At 36.7% G+C, this 16,675-nt stretch overlaps 1 protein-coding gene across 2 annotated transcripts in view; it reads left to right on the forward strand.

Moving 5' to 3' along the window:
* The window catches only part of KCNN2 (potassium calcium-activated channel subfamily N member 2), a 68,065-nt gene extending 64,628 nt beyond the window's left edge, over nt 1-3,437 (forward strand). The window contains exon 8 of one of the 2 annotated variants that reach the window (XM_088130029.1): nt 2,166-3,437. In XM_088130029.1, the coding sequence (XP_087986155.1) occupies nt 2,166-2,453 (288 nt within the window). In that variant the 3' untranslated portion in view covers nt 2,454-3,437. The remainder of the gene's footprint in view (nt 1-2,165) is intronic. The other variant, XM_088130030.1, reaches the window with a different exon arrangement.
* The last annotated feature ends 13,238 nt before the right edge of the window (nt 3,438-16,675 follow it).

Consider the following 16,675-nt stretch of genomic DNA (forward strand, 5'->3'; position numbering starts at 1 on the left):
CCCCAATCCATTATCATCAGTCAAGGGAATCAATCAAGGGAATCAATCAAGCAAGGAATAGTTGGATTCCTGATGACACTTCAAAGCACCAGATGTCCTTGGCCCATAATTTCATGTTGCTATTGAAAAGCTTGGAGGATATGATGGAGCCCTGTAAGACACCACAAGATTACAGCTTAAGTACTAAACACTAATACCTTAACAGCACCTTCTGGATATGGCCAAAAAGGAAAGACCAGAAGAGTAAGATAATGTCCCTAAGTCCAACCCTAGCAGGTGCTCCAGAAAGATAATATAATTGATTATACTGATAGCCAACAAGAGGCCATAGGAATTTATAGGCTACTCTTCCTGTGAAGTTCATGATGTACCAAAACATTCTCTACACACCACCTGACTAAAAGCCTAATTGAAATGGCTGCAGATAATTAGCATCCTCTGGATGTGTCTGAAGCTCTCACTATCTCTGGAAATGGTACATTTGAAACTGATGTTTTTCCAGCTCTTTATGTTTAAGGGAAGATTTCTTTACTAATGGATTTATCATTACTTTCTTCTGACACAAAGAAATATACCCCTCCTACAAAGAAGCCTTAATTATTTCCCTTAATCACTGAGACTGACTCAATGATTTTAAGCAGCCGGGGGATAGGCTGGGGATAGGCAGGAGGTAACCCTTAATTTTTTCAGATACCATGTCAGTATCCTTGAAATCCTCAAAATGAAAATAATTTAAAACAATATGACAAGCAGCTGCCAGTTTATATCGTCATCCTCTGACCCAACACTGAAGTTTAGATCAAGCTGGATTCAAATTACTTTGTATTGGAAACCACAGATAGCAAACAATCTACAGCAGAAAGGCAGAAAGTGCATCTGCAGAAAGGCAGGCGGGCGCCTGCAGAAAGGTAGATGTGCACCGGCAAGGAGAGCCCTGGCGGGGAGGCCCCAGTGGCGACTCTCTCTCGTGTGTGCTCTCTCACCACCTGCTGCTCCTCTCTCCTCTCCTCCTCACTCCTCACTCACTCTTCGGCTCAGCTCACTCCTCATCTCCCTGCTTGCACACGCATGCGCTATCCCTGCCCCCACCCAGAGTCTGTGCGCACTCTGCAGGCCAACCCAGTGTTGAAGGTTGGACGGTTTTTCTTCCATCTCCACTTTTTAAAAATAAATCATGATCTCCCAGGAAACCTGTAGTGACCTCTTGTGAAACCTAGGGTTCCGTGGAACCTCGGTTGAGAAACCCTGAGGTAGAGGGAGACAACCGCTGAGGGAAGGCCAGTCAGCTATTAGGACTCTCTGTTGTTAGGGATATATGTTGGTGGTGAAAAGACTGCATGAGAAATCTCAGGCAGTTGCTTTAGGTTCTTATTTTGGCTTGTATATGTATTTGGGCTTCTTCTATTAAAACCATATTTTTGCATCTTTTATTGCATTGCCTTTTCTGGGTAAGACCTTTAAGTACCATGTTCTCTATGAGGCTTACCTATCTGTTTTTTGTACTCAACTCTCTTTTCAATCAAAGGGGAGTGTGATTTCCTGCTTTGTTCTAGGTTAGAAGAGTTCTACAATATGACACTGGCAGCTTACCAGAGAAAGGAATACTACTGCATCAGGAAGACACCCTTTGGAAACTCTTAGCTGGCTCCTGGCTGGGAGAAGGGATGGGAGTACCACATAGCCAAGAGATGGGGTGGGAAGTATGGGCCAGAGATTCAAGGACTCATTTGTGCTATATAGAAAATAGGAAAAAATACTACTACATAATGTGTACTGAGGCCTTTGGGAAGACAAAGTTTTCCTTCTGCTAATATCAGAGAAAAATGAAACAACTGATCTACTAAAATCTATTTCACAGGTAGAGAATCTTTACAGCTTCTGGGATAAATAGATTTCTTGACATGCATGATTCACACTGTTGAACCTTTATTCTTCTGAAGGATTTTTCATGCTTGACATGTGGAAATGCTCCACTAAAAATTAATAGTGTCAGTTCAGTGCAATATGTAGCACTACTGGCATACAAAAAAGCAGAGTTGATTGGGTCTGGTTGGTGAAGCTATTTGTGTATGTTCTCCTTGCCTATGAGCGAAACTGGAAGGTTTGAAAATATCACTGAAAAATCTTGTTTGCATAATTTCTCCACTTTTTCTTTCTCCTTTTAGACTCAAAACATCATGTATGATATGATTTCTGACTTGAATGAACGAAGTGAAGACTTTGAGAAGAGGATTGTTACTCTGGAAACAAAACTGGAAACTTTAATTGGTAGCATCCAAGCTCTCCCTGGACTGATTAGCCAGACAATTAGCCAGCAGCAAAGGGAATTCCTTGAAGCTCAGATACAAAATTATGATAAGCATGTAACCTACAGTGCAGAACGATCAAGGTCCTTGTCTAGAAGACGGAGATCTTCCTCTACAGCACCACCCACTTCATCAGAGAGTAGCTAGAAGAGAATAAATTAACCACAAAATAAAGACTTTTTTGCCATCATATGGTCAATATTTTAGCTTTTATTGTAAAGCCTTATGGTTCTAACCAGTGTTGTCTGGGTTCTGATGTCAGAATTCTGGAAACCTGAACACAAGTTTTAGGCCAAAATGAGTGAAAACTCTCTCTCTCTCTCTCTCTCTTTTCTTTTCAGATGCACAGTGAATGCACCTATTATTGCTATATAGATTGTTCCTCCTGTAATTTCACTAACTTTTTATTCATGCACTTCCAACAAACTTTATTACTACTACAGTATATAATATAATAAAAGGGTTACTTTCTGCACATGGTTGCTTAGTCACTTTGACTTTAACATTCCCAGCTCTTTTTTTTTAATGAAAATGTAGAAAATGCTTTAATTTTGGGATGGCTGAGTTCATTTTGTGTTTCTTTTGGAACAAGTTCTTATTTCACATTCTATGCAGGAAAAGATCATAGTAATGATGCATTAATTTAAATTTTAAATTACTTTAAAAGACTGGATGGACTTTATTTAAAGTTTTGTTTTCTTTTTTCATTATGCCAGCTCAAGAAGACAAGTGAACAAATTGTTTTTGTTTTTGTTTGCAAATGTTGTGAAAGTTCATTGATGAGAGCTGCTGCACCCATATCTCCTCCAGTATATTGGCAGCATGCTGTATGTTCTTCTACATTATTTATACAAATAATTGTTTACTAAAAATTTAGAAAAGGGCTGGCTCCAAACCATTTTAAACATTTTTAAATGTGTTTATATGTGGTGTGTGAGAATATCGTATATTTCTTTTCTTGTTAAGAGAAATTTTCCATTGATGAAAAATGTTGTGGCATCTCAATCTATTTTGTCTCTCTTGTTTTTAGTTTGCTACCCATTACACTTTGTTTCATTTGGATAAATAAGCTTGAACTCTACTAGACCCGCCTGATCTTGATGCAATGCAAAACATGAAAGTGTTGCTAAATTTGTGTGGACAATTCCATTACTACCAGCCTTTACTATACACGTTACATATGCATTTCAAGCCAGTTCTGAAAATTAACATATCTGAATATTTAGAGGCAAATCTGAAATGCCCTCTTTCTCTTTGGCTGCACTGTTGTAGAGTGGGGTGGGGTGGAAAGTATATTTCTGTACCAGTCTGGAATGAATTACAATGGATACAGTTATAGTATACTTCTAGAAAGACCTGGTGGGGCTGGAAAGTCTGTTACAACAAAAACATCCATCCAACTGTGGGTCACTCGTTTTACTTTTCCAGCAATCTTGTGCATTTGGCCAAGTAAGAATGCCTTAATGAAGGCATAAAGGGATGATATGGGAAGGGAAAAATCACCATACTCAATAACATTTTAAAAAGTCTAGCTTGACTTGCGATACATCTATTTTGAGATGGTAAATGTTTCTTGTACTCATTTCTTTATATTTTTGTATTAGACTTTCTTTTTTTCTTTCTGAGAAATAGGTGTCTTCTCTATAACCTATACTTTTCACATAGGAGTCCCATCCTTAGTCGACAGATTACAAGAATTTCTTCTGAGTTTTGCAACTACAATAGCAAAAAGTAAGGAATGGTTGATAGTTGTTTTCTCATTTTCTCATTTCATTTGCTAGACATGGGAACTCTTCACATCTTTAAAAGATGCATTTTACATATTTTGCACTTACTTATTTATTTATTTATTTATTTATTTATTTATTTATTTATTTATTGAATTTGTATGGCCGCCCATCTCAAACAAGTCACTCTGGCAGGTGAACAATCATAAAATCAATTAAAACCAAATTACTATCACAATATAAAAAATTAAATACACAACAGTAGCTGGGAAAAATATTGCAATTCATGGATGTTAACATAACCAGGAAACGGGGTCCTTCACACACTCGGGATCCCAGGCCCAGGCACACAACCAGGTCTTCAAGGCCTTATGAAAGGCCAACAGGGTCAGGGCCATCCTAATCTCTGGAGGGAGAATGTTCCAGAGGGCAGGTACTACAGCAGAAAAAACACACCTCCTTGTCCCCACCAGCTGCCATTCCTTGGGTGATGAGACCTGGAGCATGCCTATCCTGCTGAACTAGATTGGATGGGTAGAAATAACTGGGAGAAGCTGGTCCCTCAAGGAAGCTAGTCCCAAGCCAAGGGCTTTAAAGGTGGCAACCAGCACATTGAATTGCACCCGGAAACACACTGGCAACCCATGCAGCTCACAAAGCAGTGGTGTTACATGTGCTGAGTAAACAACACCATTTACTACCAGTGCAGCTGCATTCTGCACCATCTGAAGCTTCCAAATGCTCTTCAAAGGCAGACCCATGTACAGCACATTGCAGTAACCTGGACGGGAGGTCATGAGGGCATGAGTGCATCGCATGGAGATACTCAAGTGCCTAGACGTAGCTTTGACCACTAACAAATGCAAATATTATATCAAAATGACCCAATTTCAAAAGTAATTTATTAATATACAGCATGAACAGATTATAATTCAAGAATCACAAATCAAAATTCCTTCTTGAATATGAACCCCAAAGTTTAGATAATAAATTTCTGGTCTTATCCCAACCCCTATCCAACTGGCTTCATTTATTATCTTAGGCTGTTCTTTTCTGCATATTCATTTAGAACAAAGTTCAATTGAAATTACGTAACAATGTATCATAAGGGCTTGTGCTGCGTAAGCTAAAATCCATGAAGTTTCTGATGGAAATAACATCTAACCCAAGAAAGAAAAAATGGACCACAGCCTCCCAACTACAATACATAATCCTTACATGATGTAGTTTCTGAATAAAGTCCTTTGAGTACTATATATTGGATATTGTCACATTTGTCACATACAGTTTTAGTGGATGAATTTGGCTTAGCTTTCAAAAGTAATGAGTGTGTATATCCCAATCTGATTGGAGAGTCTTGGACTTCTATTCAGGGTATCTAAGGTGAAACCAGGAAATAATAAAACAACTGAATCTTTATCATTCACGTCCTAAGCGTTTCTTATCTACTGACTTTTTGATAATTCTTTATTACCGCAGCCAAAAAATGTTATTTTAATGAATTCAAAAATCATTTTAAAAAGTTTTGTTATATTCAGCTGGTTCTGTCTACAGCACACATAGTATTTTTCTTGATTCTTCCAAATAAATTCAACTGATTCCCAAACAAACTTCTGTTATTACTTCCTTCAAAACAGCATAAGATTTCTGTATTCAGAACAGTTGATCCATTCACTTTTTTTTTCAGTCTTCTCATTATGAAGTAAGTAAAATATCTCTGTATGTTAATCTTGTCTTCACCAGCTAAGTCTCAGAGTTCAAAATATTATCATCTTTTATATTTTATATTATGCTAAGCTTGTTAAAAACTATAATTTACATGAGTGAAGCAGTAATTTTTCCACATGTCCTACCCAGAAATACTTTTCTTTCATTTGAATAAGTTCTTCCATTAGAAAATGTGTATATTTTTGCTTTAAATAATTGTGATTTCCCCCCCCTTCAGCTACATCTTCCCCAGAGCTACCTCTTGGTTATCACTAGTGAACAGGTGAAAAATGAAAATTATTTCATTTACTTGCATGAAAATGTTGAGATTTAATTGTAGATCATTTTTAATAATCCTGTTTAATCTTAATATTTCCATTTTAAGTGCTATGATGTGATTATTTTATATTTTATCTTTATATTCATTTTGAAAAATGCTTTGAAGTAAGCTTCATTAAGTATGATTCAGTAAAAAAGCAGATATAATTATTTTTTTTCAGTTAACTGATTTTTTATGGTAATTTGCACTTGGATTTATTCATAATTTTGTGACAGGCATAGTACGTGAATTGCTTCCTTTACACTGTATTATTTGCTTGCTTTTGGCCCCAAATGAATTAAATTCAGAGATAGTTATGATGATGGACAAGGAATTAAGACCGGGTTCACATTTGGATTCAAAGGAGAAAAGGTCATTCAGACAGTGTTGGAGCATAAATCTAGCACCTTTTCACCTTTGAAACCAAAAGCAGCTCAGCCCTATTAGGATTTAAGGTTTTTTTTTCCACATTAATCACAAACAAGTTATGTAAATGAACCCATAAGAACAGTTTTCTATCAGAACCATATTTTCATGAGACCAAAACATCTTTTCGATGATTCAGCAATTCACAGGTTGTAATGTTCCATTCACCAAACCAATCTCAGTTATACTTGGCATAAGGGCCACCTTATTGTCCTTTGCAGAGTATGTTGGAGGCAGCATTGCAAAGGTTGGTGGGGCCAGGGCACACTGGATTTAGGGGTTTTAAGGGAGTCAAATGGATGCCTCATGCTTCTGCAAAGAATAAGGCACCTGTGCCAATTCTGCAAAGCATAAGGTACCTCCTCAAATGCAAGGAGGGCTATTATCTGAATAGTATCAAAGGAATGTTTTGGTCCATTTGTTGCTCTCCAAATGGCAGAAAGACTCTGACAGAGAAGAAACGTAAAAGCAATTAATGATGTCTGAGTCTAAGACATCAGTTTCAAGACAGTTCTTTTTTCTTGCATGAAATAGCAAAAATGATAGGCAATGAAACTAGAACAATTGACACATTTTTTTACTAATTGTTTAGCTTGTGACTAAACTATTATTTGAATGTACCATATCTTTCTTTTCCTTCCAGAAAATTTAGAAATAAGTGTGCAGATTTTGTCTGTGGATTGTCTGCTAAGTCCTAGAAATTAGCTTACAGATGTTATTTTTCAGTACTTTGGGATCTAATACCTGAGATGGGAGTTGAAAACTGGTTCATCAGTATCTCAACCAAAAAAAGATATTGGGGGTGGGTGGGTGGGGGGACAGAATCCCAGCGATATCAGAGTGACTGAAGCAGAACTGTTGATGAATTTCTCATTATATGCTGTTTTACTATTTTCTTAGCCATTTTAGGTTAATGTTTCTACCCTAACAGCCAGCATGAGAAAGTTTTAAGATACACCGCACAGTGGTTCTGTACAGTATCAGCTTAGATAAGCTTTTAGTGGAAAATAAAGTAAAAAGAAAGACAAAAGTATACTAGAGTAGCAAAGTAAGTTCCTCTAGCAGGAGGATAAACAAAGGTGAGAACAGATGAATCCATGATTGTTCTACACCACACTTCCTTTTTAGGCTGAAACAAATGTCTATCCAGTTGTAACTGGGCTTAATATCCTTGACTGAAAAAATCAAAATTGGGTTGGAGTCATCCCATAAATATTACATGTTTCTAATAGAAATTCTGTATATGCAGGGTGGAATAAACTAGGAAACATCTTGGGATAAACACTAACATTGAGTAGTTTTGTCTAACTCAGTGTTCTCTAGCTGCTTGACCTCAACTCCAACCATCACTAGCAGTGCATTTTTTTAGGGATATTGACCTGAAGTCAAACATACTTGGAGTGACCAGATTGGGAAGGCTGTCCTGTCATAAATTCTATATCAATGTAGCTTGTAAACAAGGAAGTTGTTCTATCCTCCCTGAGAAAGTGGGGTGGGGGGTGGGAGAGAGCTATTCAGATGCTAATTTAGATAGAAAACAGTTTGTTCTAGAGAGTCAAGGAATCACAGCTCATGGCATGGATTTTGATTGCATCTTGACTCTTGTAAACAGTTTTTCAGATTTTTCACGTTGCTTTTGCTGTCGTGGTGGTGGTTGTTTTTTAACTATATAAGGAGGTGAAGGGGAACAAAGAATATATAGAGACAGGGAATAATGCCTTTCTCAAATCATTTTGAAATTCCATTAAAATTCTAATTTGTGATGACTAATCACAAAATTTATTCACAGAACTGTGAGCTACATAATATCTTTTTGCAAGACATGGTTTGTAATCTTTGGGTTGCTTAACTTTTGATGGAAGACTGCTAGAACAGCGGTTCTGAAACATTTTGGTCTCAGGACCCCTTTACATTCTTAAAAATGATTGAGGGCCCCAAAGAGCTTTAGTTTATGTGGCTTATATCTATCACTATTTACTGTATTAGAAATTAAAACAGACATTTCAAGATACTTATTTATTTGACTTCACAGACCCCCTGAAAGGGTCTTGGGGGCCCCCTGGGGTCCTGAGACCATACTTTAAGAACCACTGTGCTAGAATAAGCTATGTGGCTGTAATTAAATGTATCTTTGCACTAAACGTGTATTTTTTTAAAAAAATGGAAATAGCAGCTGTTGGGAGCAGGGCTAATGAGAGTTCCAATCCCAATAGAAATAACAACTACAAAGGAGCGATTTTTGTTAAAATTGCAACAGAGGTAAAATAAGGAAATCCCATCTGCTGCATTTCCAGCAATTATCATTCCCATTGGCTGTTATTTTTAAAATGTACAAAGTCATATTTGATGTTATATGTAGTTTAACCCTTCATCTATCTTAATTTAAAGAGGAATCATGCTCAAGGATCAATTATGTGAATATATTGTTCATTCATGCATCCTGAGAACTAAAACTGGTACATGATCCTTGAAAAAGTACCTTGAAGGTACTTTAAAGCCTTGGAGGCAGGTGCTACGTTGCACTTCATACTTAGTACCTGTGGAACATTTACATCTGAAGAATTTACATTTCCTGTGCTTAACCCTTTTATCACAGAATGGAACAGGGGGAAGCAACTTATTTTTTTAAAAAGGGGGAACATCTTCTTCATATAACATTTACATACTGAGTTTTTACTAAAAGACCAGACAGGGAAAAGCAGTATTTGCCAACACTTTGATCTTTGTTTAGTGTCCTTGTGTAGCAAACAGCAGACATTGGTTTATAATGAAATAAGAATCGAAAGGGTGTCTAGAAAATATTATTTGGGATATTTAACTGTTTTAATTACCCAGTAAAATTAATTATTTGCCTATTATGTGATTCCTGTGTAATGTTAACACCGGCTTTATTGTTTTTACAGATCACAAAATTGACTCAAGAAATTCTCAAGACAGGGCATATTTATAAAAGTGAGTAAACTGCTTTAGATATTGTTATCCCTTTTCTAAAAGGAATTTAGGGAGTTTTAGTTTTGTAAGATTACACTAGGATATCTCAATGGGAAGTCTCAACATCTCATAAAATTTTAATTCCCAGTTTTCTTTGGTAGACATCATGAAAATTAGGGATCAAAGAAGCTATTTTATACCTAGTCAGATTTAATCTATCTAGTGCAAAATTTCTGCTTTGATTGGCTATGGGTATCCAGAGTATTCAGGAAAATAATGTTTCACATTGTCTATTACTTAATCTTTTTAAGCAGAAAGACCTGTATATGAACATTCTCCATGTCAAGAATGCATCTACCACTGAATGGTGATTCTTCTCATATGATACAAAAGTGGGAAATGTTTGTAGTATCTATTTCTGGAAAGCTGAGAAGAAGGAAAGATGTCTCTTCCTCCTCTCCCCAAATAGTAGGACACTCAAATTTAGTATCTGAAACAATATTAAGATCTGTACATTTCAAATATGGAACAATTGTGGGAAATAAGCAAAATGGGAAAGAATGGTGTTTCTATCTTTCAGTTTCTAATTCATGAGCCTCACCCAGGGCTTGCTCTTCTGCAGTTCACAGTCTGGAGCCTGTGATCAGAAAGGAAGAACAATACCAGTGTATGGATATTGAATGGGTCTAATCTAACAAAGGAAGGCAGATTGAGCAAGAAAATTAGCTTAGCCTAACCCAACCCAAACATTTTCTTTTCCAGAACGTTTTTATGTACTCCTGAGACATTCCTCATTGAACATTCAACTATAATGTCAATTTCATTCCAGCTGCTCAGGTTATCAGGACAAAGTATGTCATACAGATAAGCAACTGGGAATTTAAAAGAGCCAGGGATCCCAGTCACCTGATCCTTAATAATTTCTTATCTATTGTCCACTAAATACTATAATGTATCCAGAGAACTAAGTATCAGATATGTATGATGCTTTAATATGGTCAAATAACTAATCAATAAAGTATACTACACTAGATATGTATGACCATCAAATTTCCTTTATTTGATATAAATTAGCCTTCCCAAATCTGACTTCCTCAAGATGTATTGGGACTAATCATTCCAGAATTTCCTGGTTGGAAAAGGCTGTTTCTAGCTCTAGAATATCAGTACAATAGAACCCATTTCCCCATTCTCCTTCTTGAACCTGCTTCCTAGGTACTGATTAAAAATGTACCCCAACATGTTTGACTTGTGTTTTCTCTTGCTTTCTACAAAGATAAGTTGCACTAGACCTCATATTGCCTCAGAGGATTGTGAACAGCTTGTATCGTTTATCTTCAGATGCCTGCCTACACAGTCTGCTGGTCCAGAACTATGCTACAGTTGTGTCCCTGAAATTCCTCTGTACTTGCTAATCACTCAGCATATGAATAGATCTCTGCTAGAGGTCTATGCATTTGCTCCAGAAACATATATACTTTTCTCAAATAATTTAAAATAATGTTTTCATGAGCGTACATTTCTCTACACAATTTCCCCCCTTACACATCTTTTCAAATTACAAAATGCATTGAAAATTCAGAAAAAATAAGAATTTTGAGTAAGTTTCAATTCATGCATTGGTTTAAAAACACAATTCATTTACTCTCAGAGGCACTATAAATTAATCTACACCTCAACCCTAGCACCAACGGCAATGCCTTAAATTCCTTGGAAGATCATTATTATCTTAATCTATTTTCTGTAAAACAAGGAGAAAAAGGCTTTGGGAATACTATAAATAACTTATAACATTCCTGTGAGAAACATTTCCTCCTCCCCAACCTACTATTCCTATTGTGAAAAAAGACAGGTGCTTGTATTTTAAATCAGTGCTGTGCTGAAAAATGTCTTTTGCTTTTCTTTCAACCATTCCCATTCAGTTTGATGGAAAAGAAATCAAAGTAAAAACTCAAATTTGACTGACCTTGAAAAATTAAATCTGGACTTAGCTACTGTTGAGATGGGAGACTACCTGGACGTCCTCAGACTAGAAAGTGTTAAAAAAACAAAACAAAACCCAATCTTGAAGAATGCAGTGTCAAACCACTTCTTCATTGTTGCTAAGATATCTACATGGACATGTCCAAGTAGTCACAATGAGTCAAACTGAACTTCCTATATGAGTATAATGGGGATCCCTCCCATAATAGCAAAAACGCAGTTTTAACGCAGTTTTAAAATAACTCTTTATAAGGAGAGCAATCCTTCTGAGTGAAGGACATATTTAAGATTGGCAGTGCCTACCACAGCAATCACAAAATCCCTATCACAATAAAAGAAACAAGCCTTTCGGGATGCTCTCTATCTTTCCAGTGGGAATGTGCAAAGAAATATGATGTTAGAGGCTAATACTTTGCTTTGCATCTTGGCAGATCCCTATTTATTTTCTGTTATTAAAGGAAGCTTTAAAAAATATTAAGCAGGACAAAAACCCTGGGAGGCATCAAGGGAGGTGTTTTGGGCCATACTGGTTCCTCTGGGGAACATGTTGCCTACTTCCGATTGTAATAATTCTGACTTACAAAATTATTGGCTCAAGTGAGTCTAAGGAGTAAAATATAAAATGTGGACTTCCCAGTTCAGAGACCATACTCTTAAGTACTACAAGAAAAGTAGGATTTAATCAGCTCCTTCTGTGATTACAAATCATTTGTCAACATTGCAATCCTGCTCTTGTTTAGTATAGCTCTCTCTCAAATAAACAGGTTTAGGACTGCAGCCTTAATCCTGCTACAATTATTTTAGCTCCAATGAACCAAATGTCTCTATTTTTCCATCTTTTCAGACTGGCATTTCACAGACCCAGAAAAGAACTAAGTTTTAAACTCTGCATAAATAGCTACATTACAGATTTTGATGAGTGGTGAAATTGCTGTTACTACTCATTCGCAAATTGTTATTTTTATGGGTCTTCATATTTTTCTCTGCAAACTGTGAAAGAAGGTGGTGCGTTCTCTCTGACTCATTTTATGAATGGATCCATAATGTCATCTGCTGAAATCTATGATAGTCTGAATCATTGTTAACACAGTGCCCTCACAAATCATTTCAACTTGTGCCAAAATATCTTGAACTGTAGGCTCAAAATAAACCATAGAGATGTGCATTCTATCATTCCCATCAAGAAGGGAAGACTTAGCTGAGGAAGTGAAAGTATTAACAACTCTAGGGGAAAGTGGTCATGTAGTTGTAATTTTCAAGGGAAACTAAAACTGAGCATAATCAAACCCCTTTAAAAGAGGATTTTAATAAATTCAGAGCAACGGTAGGGAGGATCTCATGCCAGGAACTGGAAAAGGAGTTGGGATTTCCTATAGAGAGAAGTAGTAAAAGCACAAATACAGGCAATTCTTAAGGAGGAAAAATGGAGGTTAGCAGAAAGAGCCACTATGGCTAGACAGAAAGCTTAGTGAAAATCTGAAAGCAAAAAAATGACACATAATGGGAAATGGAGAAAGAGCTTAGTCACAAAAGAAGAGTTCAGCCAGAACTGTAGAGCTGGTGACAGGAAACTGAATGCTTGAAATGAGCTGAAATAGCAAAGGATAGTAACAGTAACAAAAAGGACTTCATTAGATATACTCAAAATAAAAGGAAAAGAAAAACTTCAGTATACCATCTACTCAATGAAAACAGTAAAATAATAATAGATAACAAAGCAAAGGTAAAGCTATCACTCCTATTTTGGTTTTGTCTTCTCCAATCACAATGTGTATGTTCCACCAGAAAACTGAAGAACAAAATGAAGTTTGAGACAGAAAGAAACATGAGCAGGGAATACTTCTTTGCTTAGAATGGATTTAAATCTCCAGGAGCAGATGAACTGTATACTCAACTGCCTGAATATGGAAGGAACTAAGCAAATCTGACCAGACCTTTATGTATCATCCTTGAAAAATGATAGAGTGTCAGATTACAAATGTTGTTCCTATAGTATCTTGAAAAGGGAGGAAAGGGAAGATACAACTACTACTGACCAGTCAGTTGGACATTAAAACCTGAGAAAGTTCTAGAATGGATAATAAAGATATCAGTTTGTAAGTAGCTTGAAAATAATGTAATAATCAAAAATTAAAATGGATTTGTCAAGAACAGATCTTGCTAGATTTGCTTTATCTCATTTTCTGAACCGATAACATGGGCATGCTATAGATGTCATATATCTTGATTTCATGATGGAACATGCAATGTATATTCCATGATATTCTGATTAGCAAGTTACTTAAGTGTGGGTTGGTTGGCATGCCAATTAAGTGGATACATAACTAGCTTGAAAATCATACTCAGAGTGTGTGGATCAATGGTTACTCATCAAATAGAGACAGGTATCTAGTGGGTTGCGACAAGAATCACTTCTGGGCACTCTGTTCTTCAATATTTTTATTAATGAATTGGATGAAGAGGTAGAAGAAATGCTTATCAAATTTGTAGATGACAACAAATTAATTAATTCACTAGAAGATGGGGGGAAATCAAAATTCTTTGATAGGTTAGAGAAATGGGCTGAAAGTAACACAATGAAGACAAGTACAAAATACTTCAGTTAGGAAAGAAAGTCAAACGCATGAATACAGAATGGTGGAGTACTTGGGTGGGTAGCAGTTCTTGTGAAAAAGCTCTTGGAATAATAGTTGTTTTGTAAACTGAATGTAAGACAACAGCGTGATAAGGGTGAAAATAGGAAATGCAATTTTAGGCTGCATGAACTATAATTTCCAGATCTTGGTAGATTTTGCTTTACTCTGCTTTGGTAAGACCCCATCTCAAGTATCATGTCCAATTCTGGTCCCCATACCTTAAGAAGGATTCTGTGATGGAAGGCTTGAGTGGGGAGGATTCTGAAGTGGAGCTTCAAGGTTACAGGGAGGGGGAGTGACATTCCAAGCATCTCCTCAGCCTCCAGCTGGACTGTGTGAAAGTAAGGGGGAAGAGATTGGCCCCTCCCTAAGGGCTTAGTGGTTATAGTTGCTTTTGTTGGGAAATTAGTATTAGTCTGGTGAGATTCTGTCCTTTAGGTGCTAGCAAATAAAGAAGCTGAACTACTTTCTGGACTGTCTCGTGTGATTCTTGGGCGGAACCTGACAGATTCAGAGACACTGGATTAGGTTCAGAGAAGGGCAACGAGGGTGATCTAGAGCTAGAAATTAAGCCCTGTGGAGAGAGATTGAAGGAGTTAGGTATGTTTAGCTTTCAAGAGGATAGGATTGCACCTGAGAAAAAACTGAAAATATATCATATAAAAGAATGTCAAGATCTGTTCTCATTTGATAATGCAGGACACATAATAATTTATAGGAGGAGAGATTCTGATTGAATGTTAAAACAAACTTTTAAACAATAAGAGAAGTGTGGTTCTTTTCTTGCAAACATTTCATTACAGAGGTAGCTACACATATTCACCTCTATTGGTAATAAGAGAAGTTCAATAGTGGAACCAGTTATCCAGAAAAGCTGTGAATATCCTTCATTGAATGTGTTCCAAGTAGATGCTAGATAGCCATCTGTCTAGTTCTTGCATGGATGGGGAATTGGACTGAAAAAAAATAAATTGCTCCTTAACACTGTGATTCTGTGGTTTTTCAGGCAGAGCATGCCCCCAATGCTGAAAGCTCTGAACTACTATTGGTGATTGAGCCTTCGCAACTACTGCAAATATTTGTTTCCATATTCTATTCTCCATAGCCAAGAGGAGTAACCAAACCAGGGGAGATTAGGTTTGCAGTTCTAGTTGGACCATGTTCTTCTGTTCTATGAAAATAAGCTGATATGTGGAATGTTTGCAATCTAATTTTTTTAATATATTTAGTTTGATTAGCTTCTTACCTTTAAAATGTTATTTAAGGCTACAATTCTACATCCTTGGGGGGGTTGTACCAACATTTTTCACCTATCTTACTCTGAAGGCAAAGATAGTGGCCTGTTTTGGTGATTGGGTGGGAGGAGGAAATGTGATCTTGAATATCCCCTACTTACCCATGGAGGAAATTTCAATGGTAATTCTCTACTGAAGAAAGTGGGAAAGAAAACATGTGGGTATTGTGAATTAGATTGGAGGTCCCAAGATATACCCATACCTTCCCTAAATCAGCAGATTATTTAGACTTGGAGATAGCATAGATTTTATTTGCTTAGTTACTTATTTACTTATGTGCTACTTTTCTGTTCAGAATCAGCCCTCCTAGTGGCTTACAATTTAAAACCACATAAATAATACAGAATATGAAAAATAACAACAAATAAACTAAAGCATAGATATTAAATTCACTGGCCTTCAGAATCCTACCTAAAGGGCTATGTTTTTGCAGATTTTCTGAAGGTTGAGAGAATAGGGGCCAAATGCAGCCCTCAAGGGAGAACATTCCATGGCCTGGGAACAACACAGAAGCTCTTCTCTTAGGTTGCCTAATAAATAAGACTCTGAAAGTAGAAGCAACTTCAGAAAGGCCTCTTAAGAACAACTTAGCATACCTGTTGGTTCCTAATAGGAAAGACGATCCATTGGATAATCAGGGTCTCAACTGTTTACGACTTTAAACATCAATGCCAATATTTTAAATTGTGCCTAGAAAGCAGCTGACTGCAAGTGGAGATCTTTCAATACAGGCGTCATGTAATATTAATAAGTTATCCTGGTTAGCAGCCTAGTGGCTGCTCCTTATAACAAATACAGCTTTTCAAGAGTAGCCACATGTAAAACACGTTGCAATATGCAAGATTCATTCTTGCAGTGGGTTCAGCTTGAGATCATCTGCTTTTTTCTCATTCCTTTCTACCCTTTCAGGAGGAATCTAAGAGGGCTTTGAGTCTATTGGGACCTCCAGCATCAAAACTCCCAATTGCAATAGAGCAAATTGCTTTCAAATTAGCTTTTCCTGCTTTGTTTCTGGCACCTGATTTTTAAGGAAAGTGGGCATTTTTTTAAAAAAGTGTTTTTTAGAGTTGAATGCAAGGTTTTGAGTCTCAGTCAAATAGTATAATAACACAAGAAAGATTCATAATAATGAGAAGGGAAAAAAAAGATAAAAGTAGCCTGCTGTTTTTCTAGGAGGTGGGATTGAGTACGCTGGTAAATGCAGAAAGCCAGGTTGCTAAGCACTCAAGTAAATAAAGCAGAAAATATCTAGGCTAGTCACCTATGAGGGCTCTTGAAAAGAAATGTTTTCTTTATCTGCTGACAATGTTATGCATAAAAGAACAAATCAACTATCCCCAAGTCA

This window comes from Python bivittatus, unplaced genomic scaffold (genome assembly GCF_059951505.1).
Source record: "Python bivittatus isolate LINGU-HERP-01145 unplaced genomic scaffold, Pbiv_v1 ctg000850_np1212, whole genome shotgun sequence".
Classification (NCBI taxonomy): Eukaryota; Metazoa; Chordata; class Lepidosauria; order Squamata; family Pythonidae; genus Python; species Python bivittatus.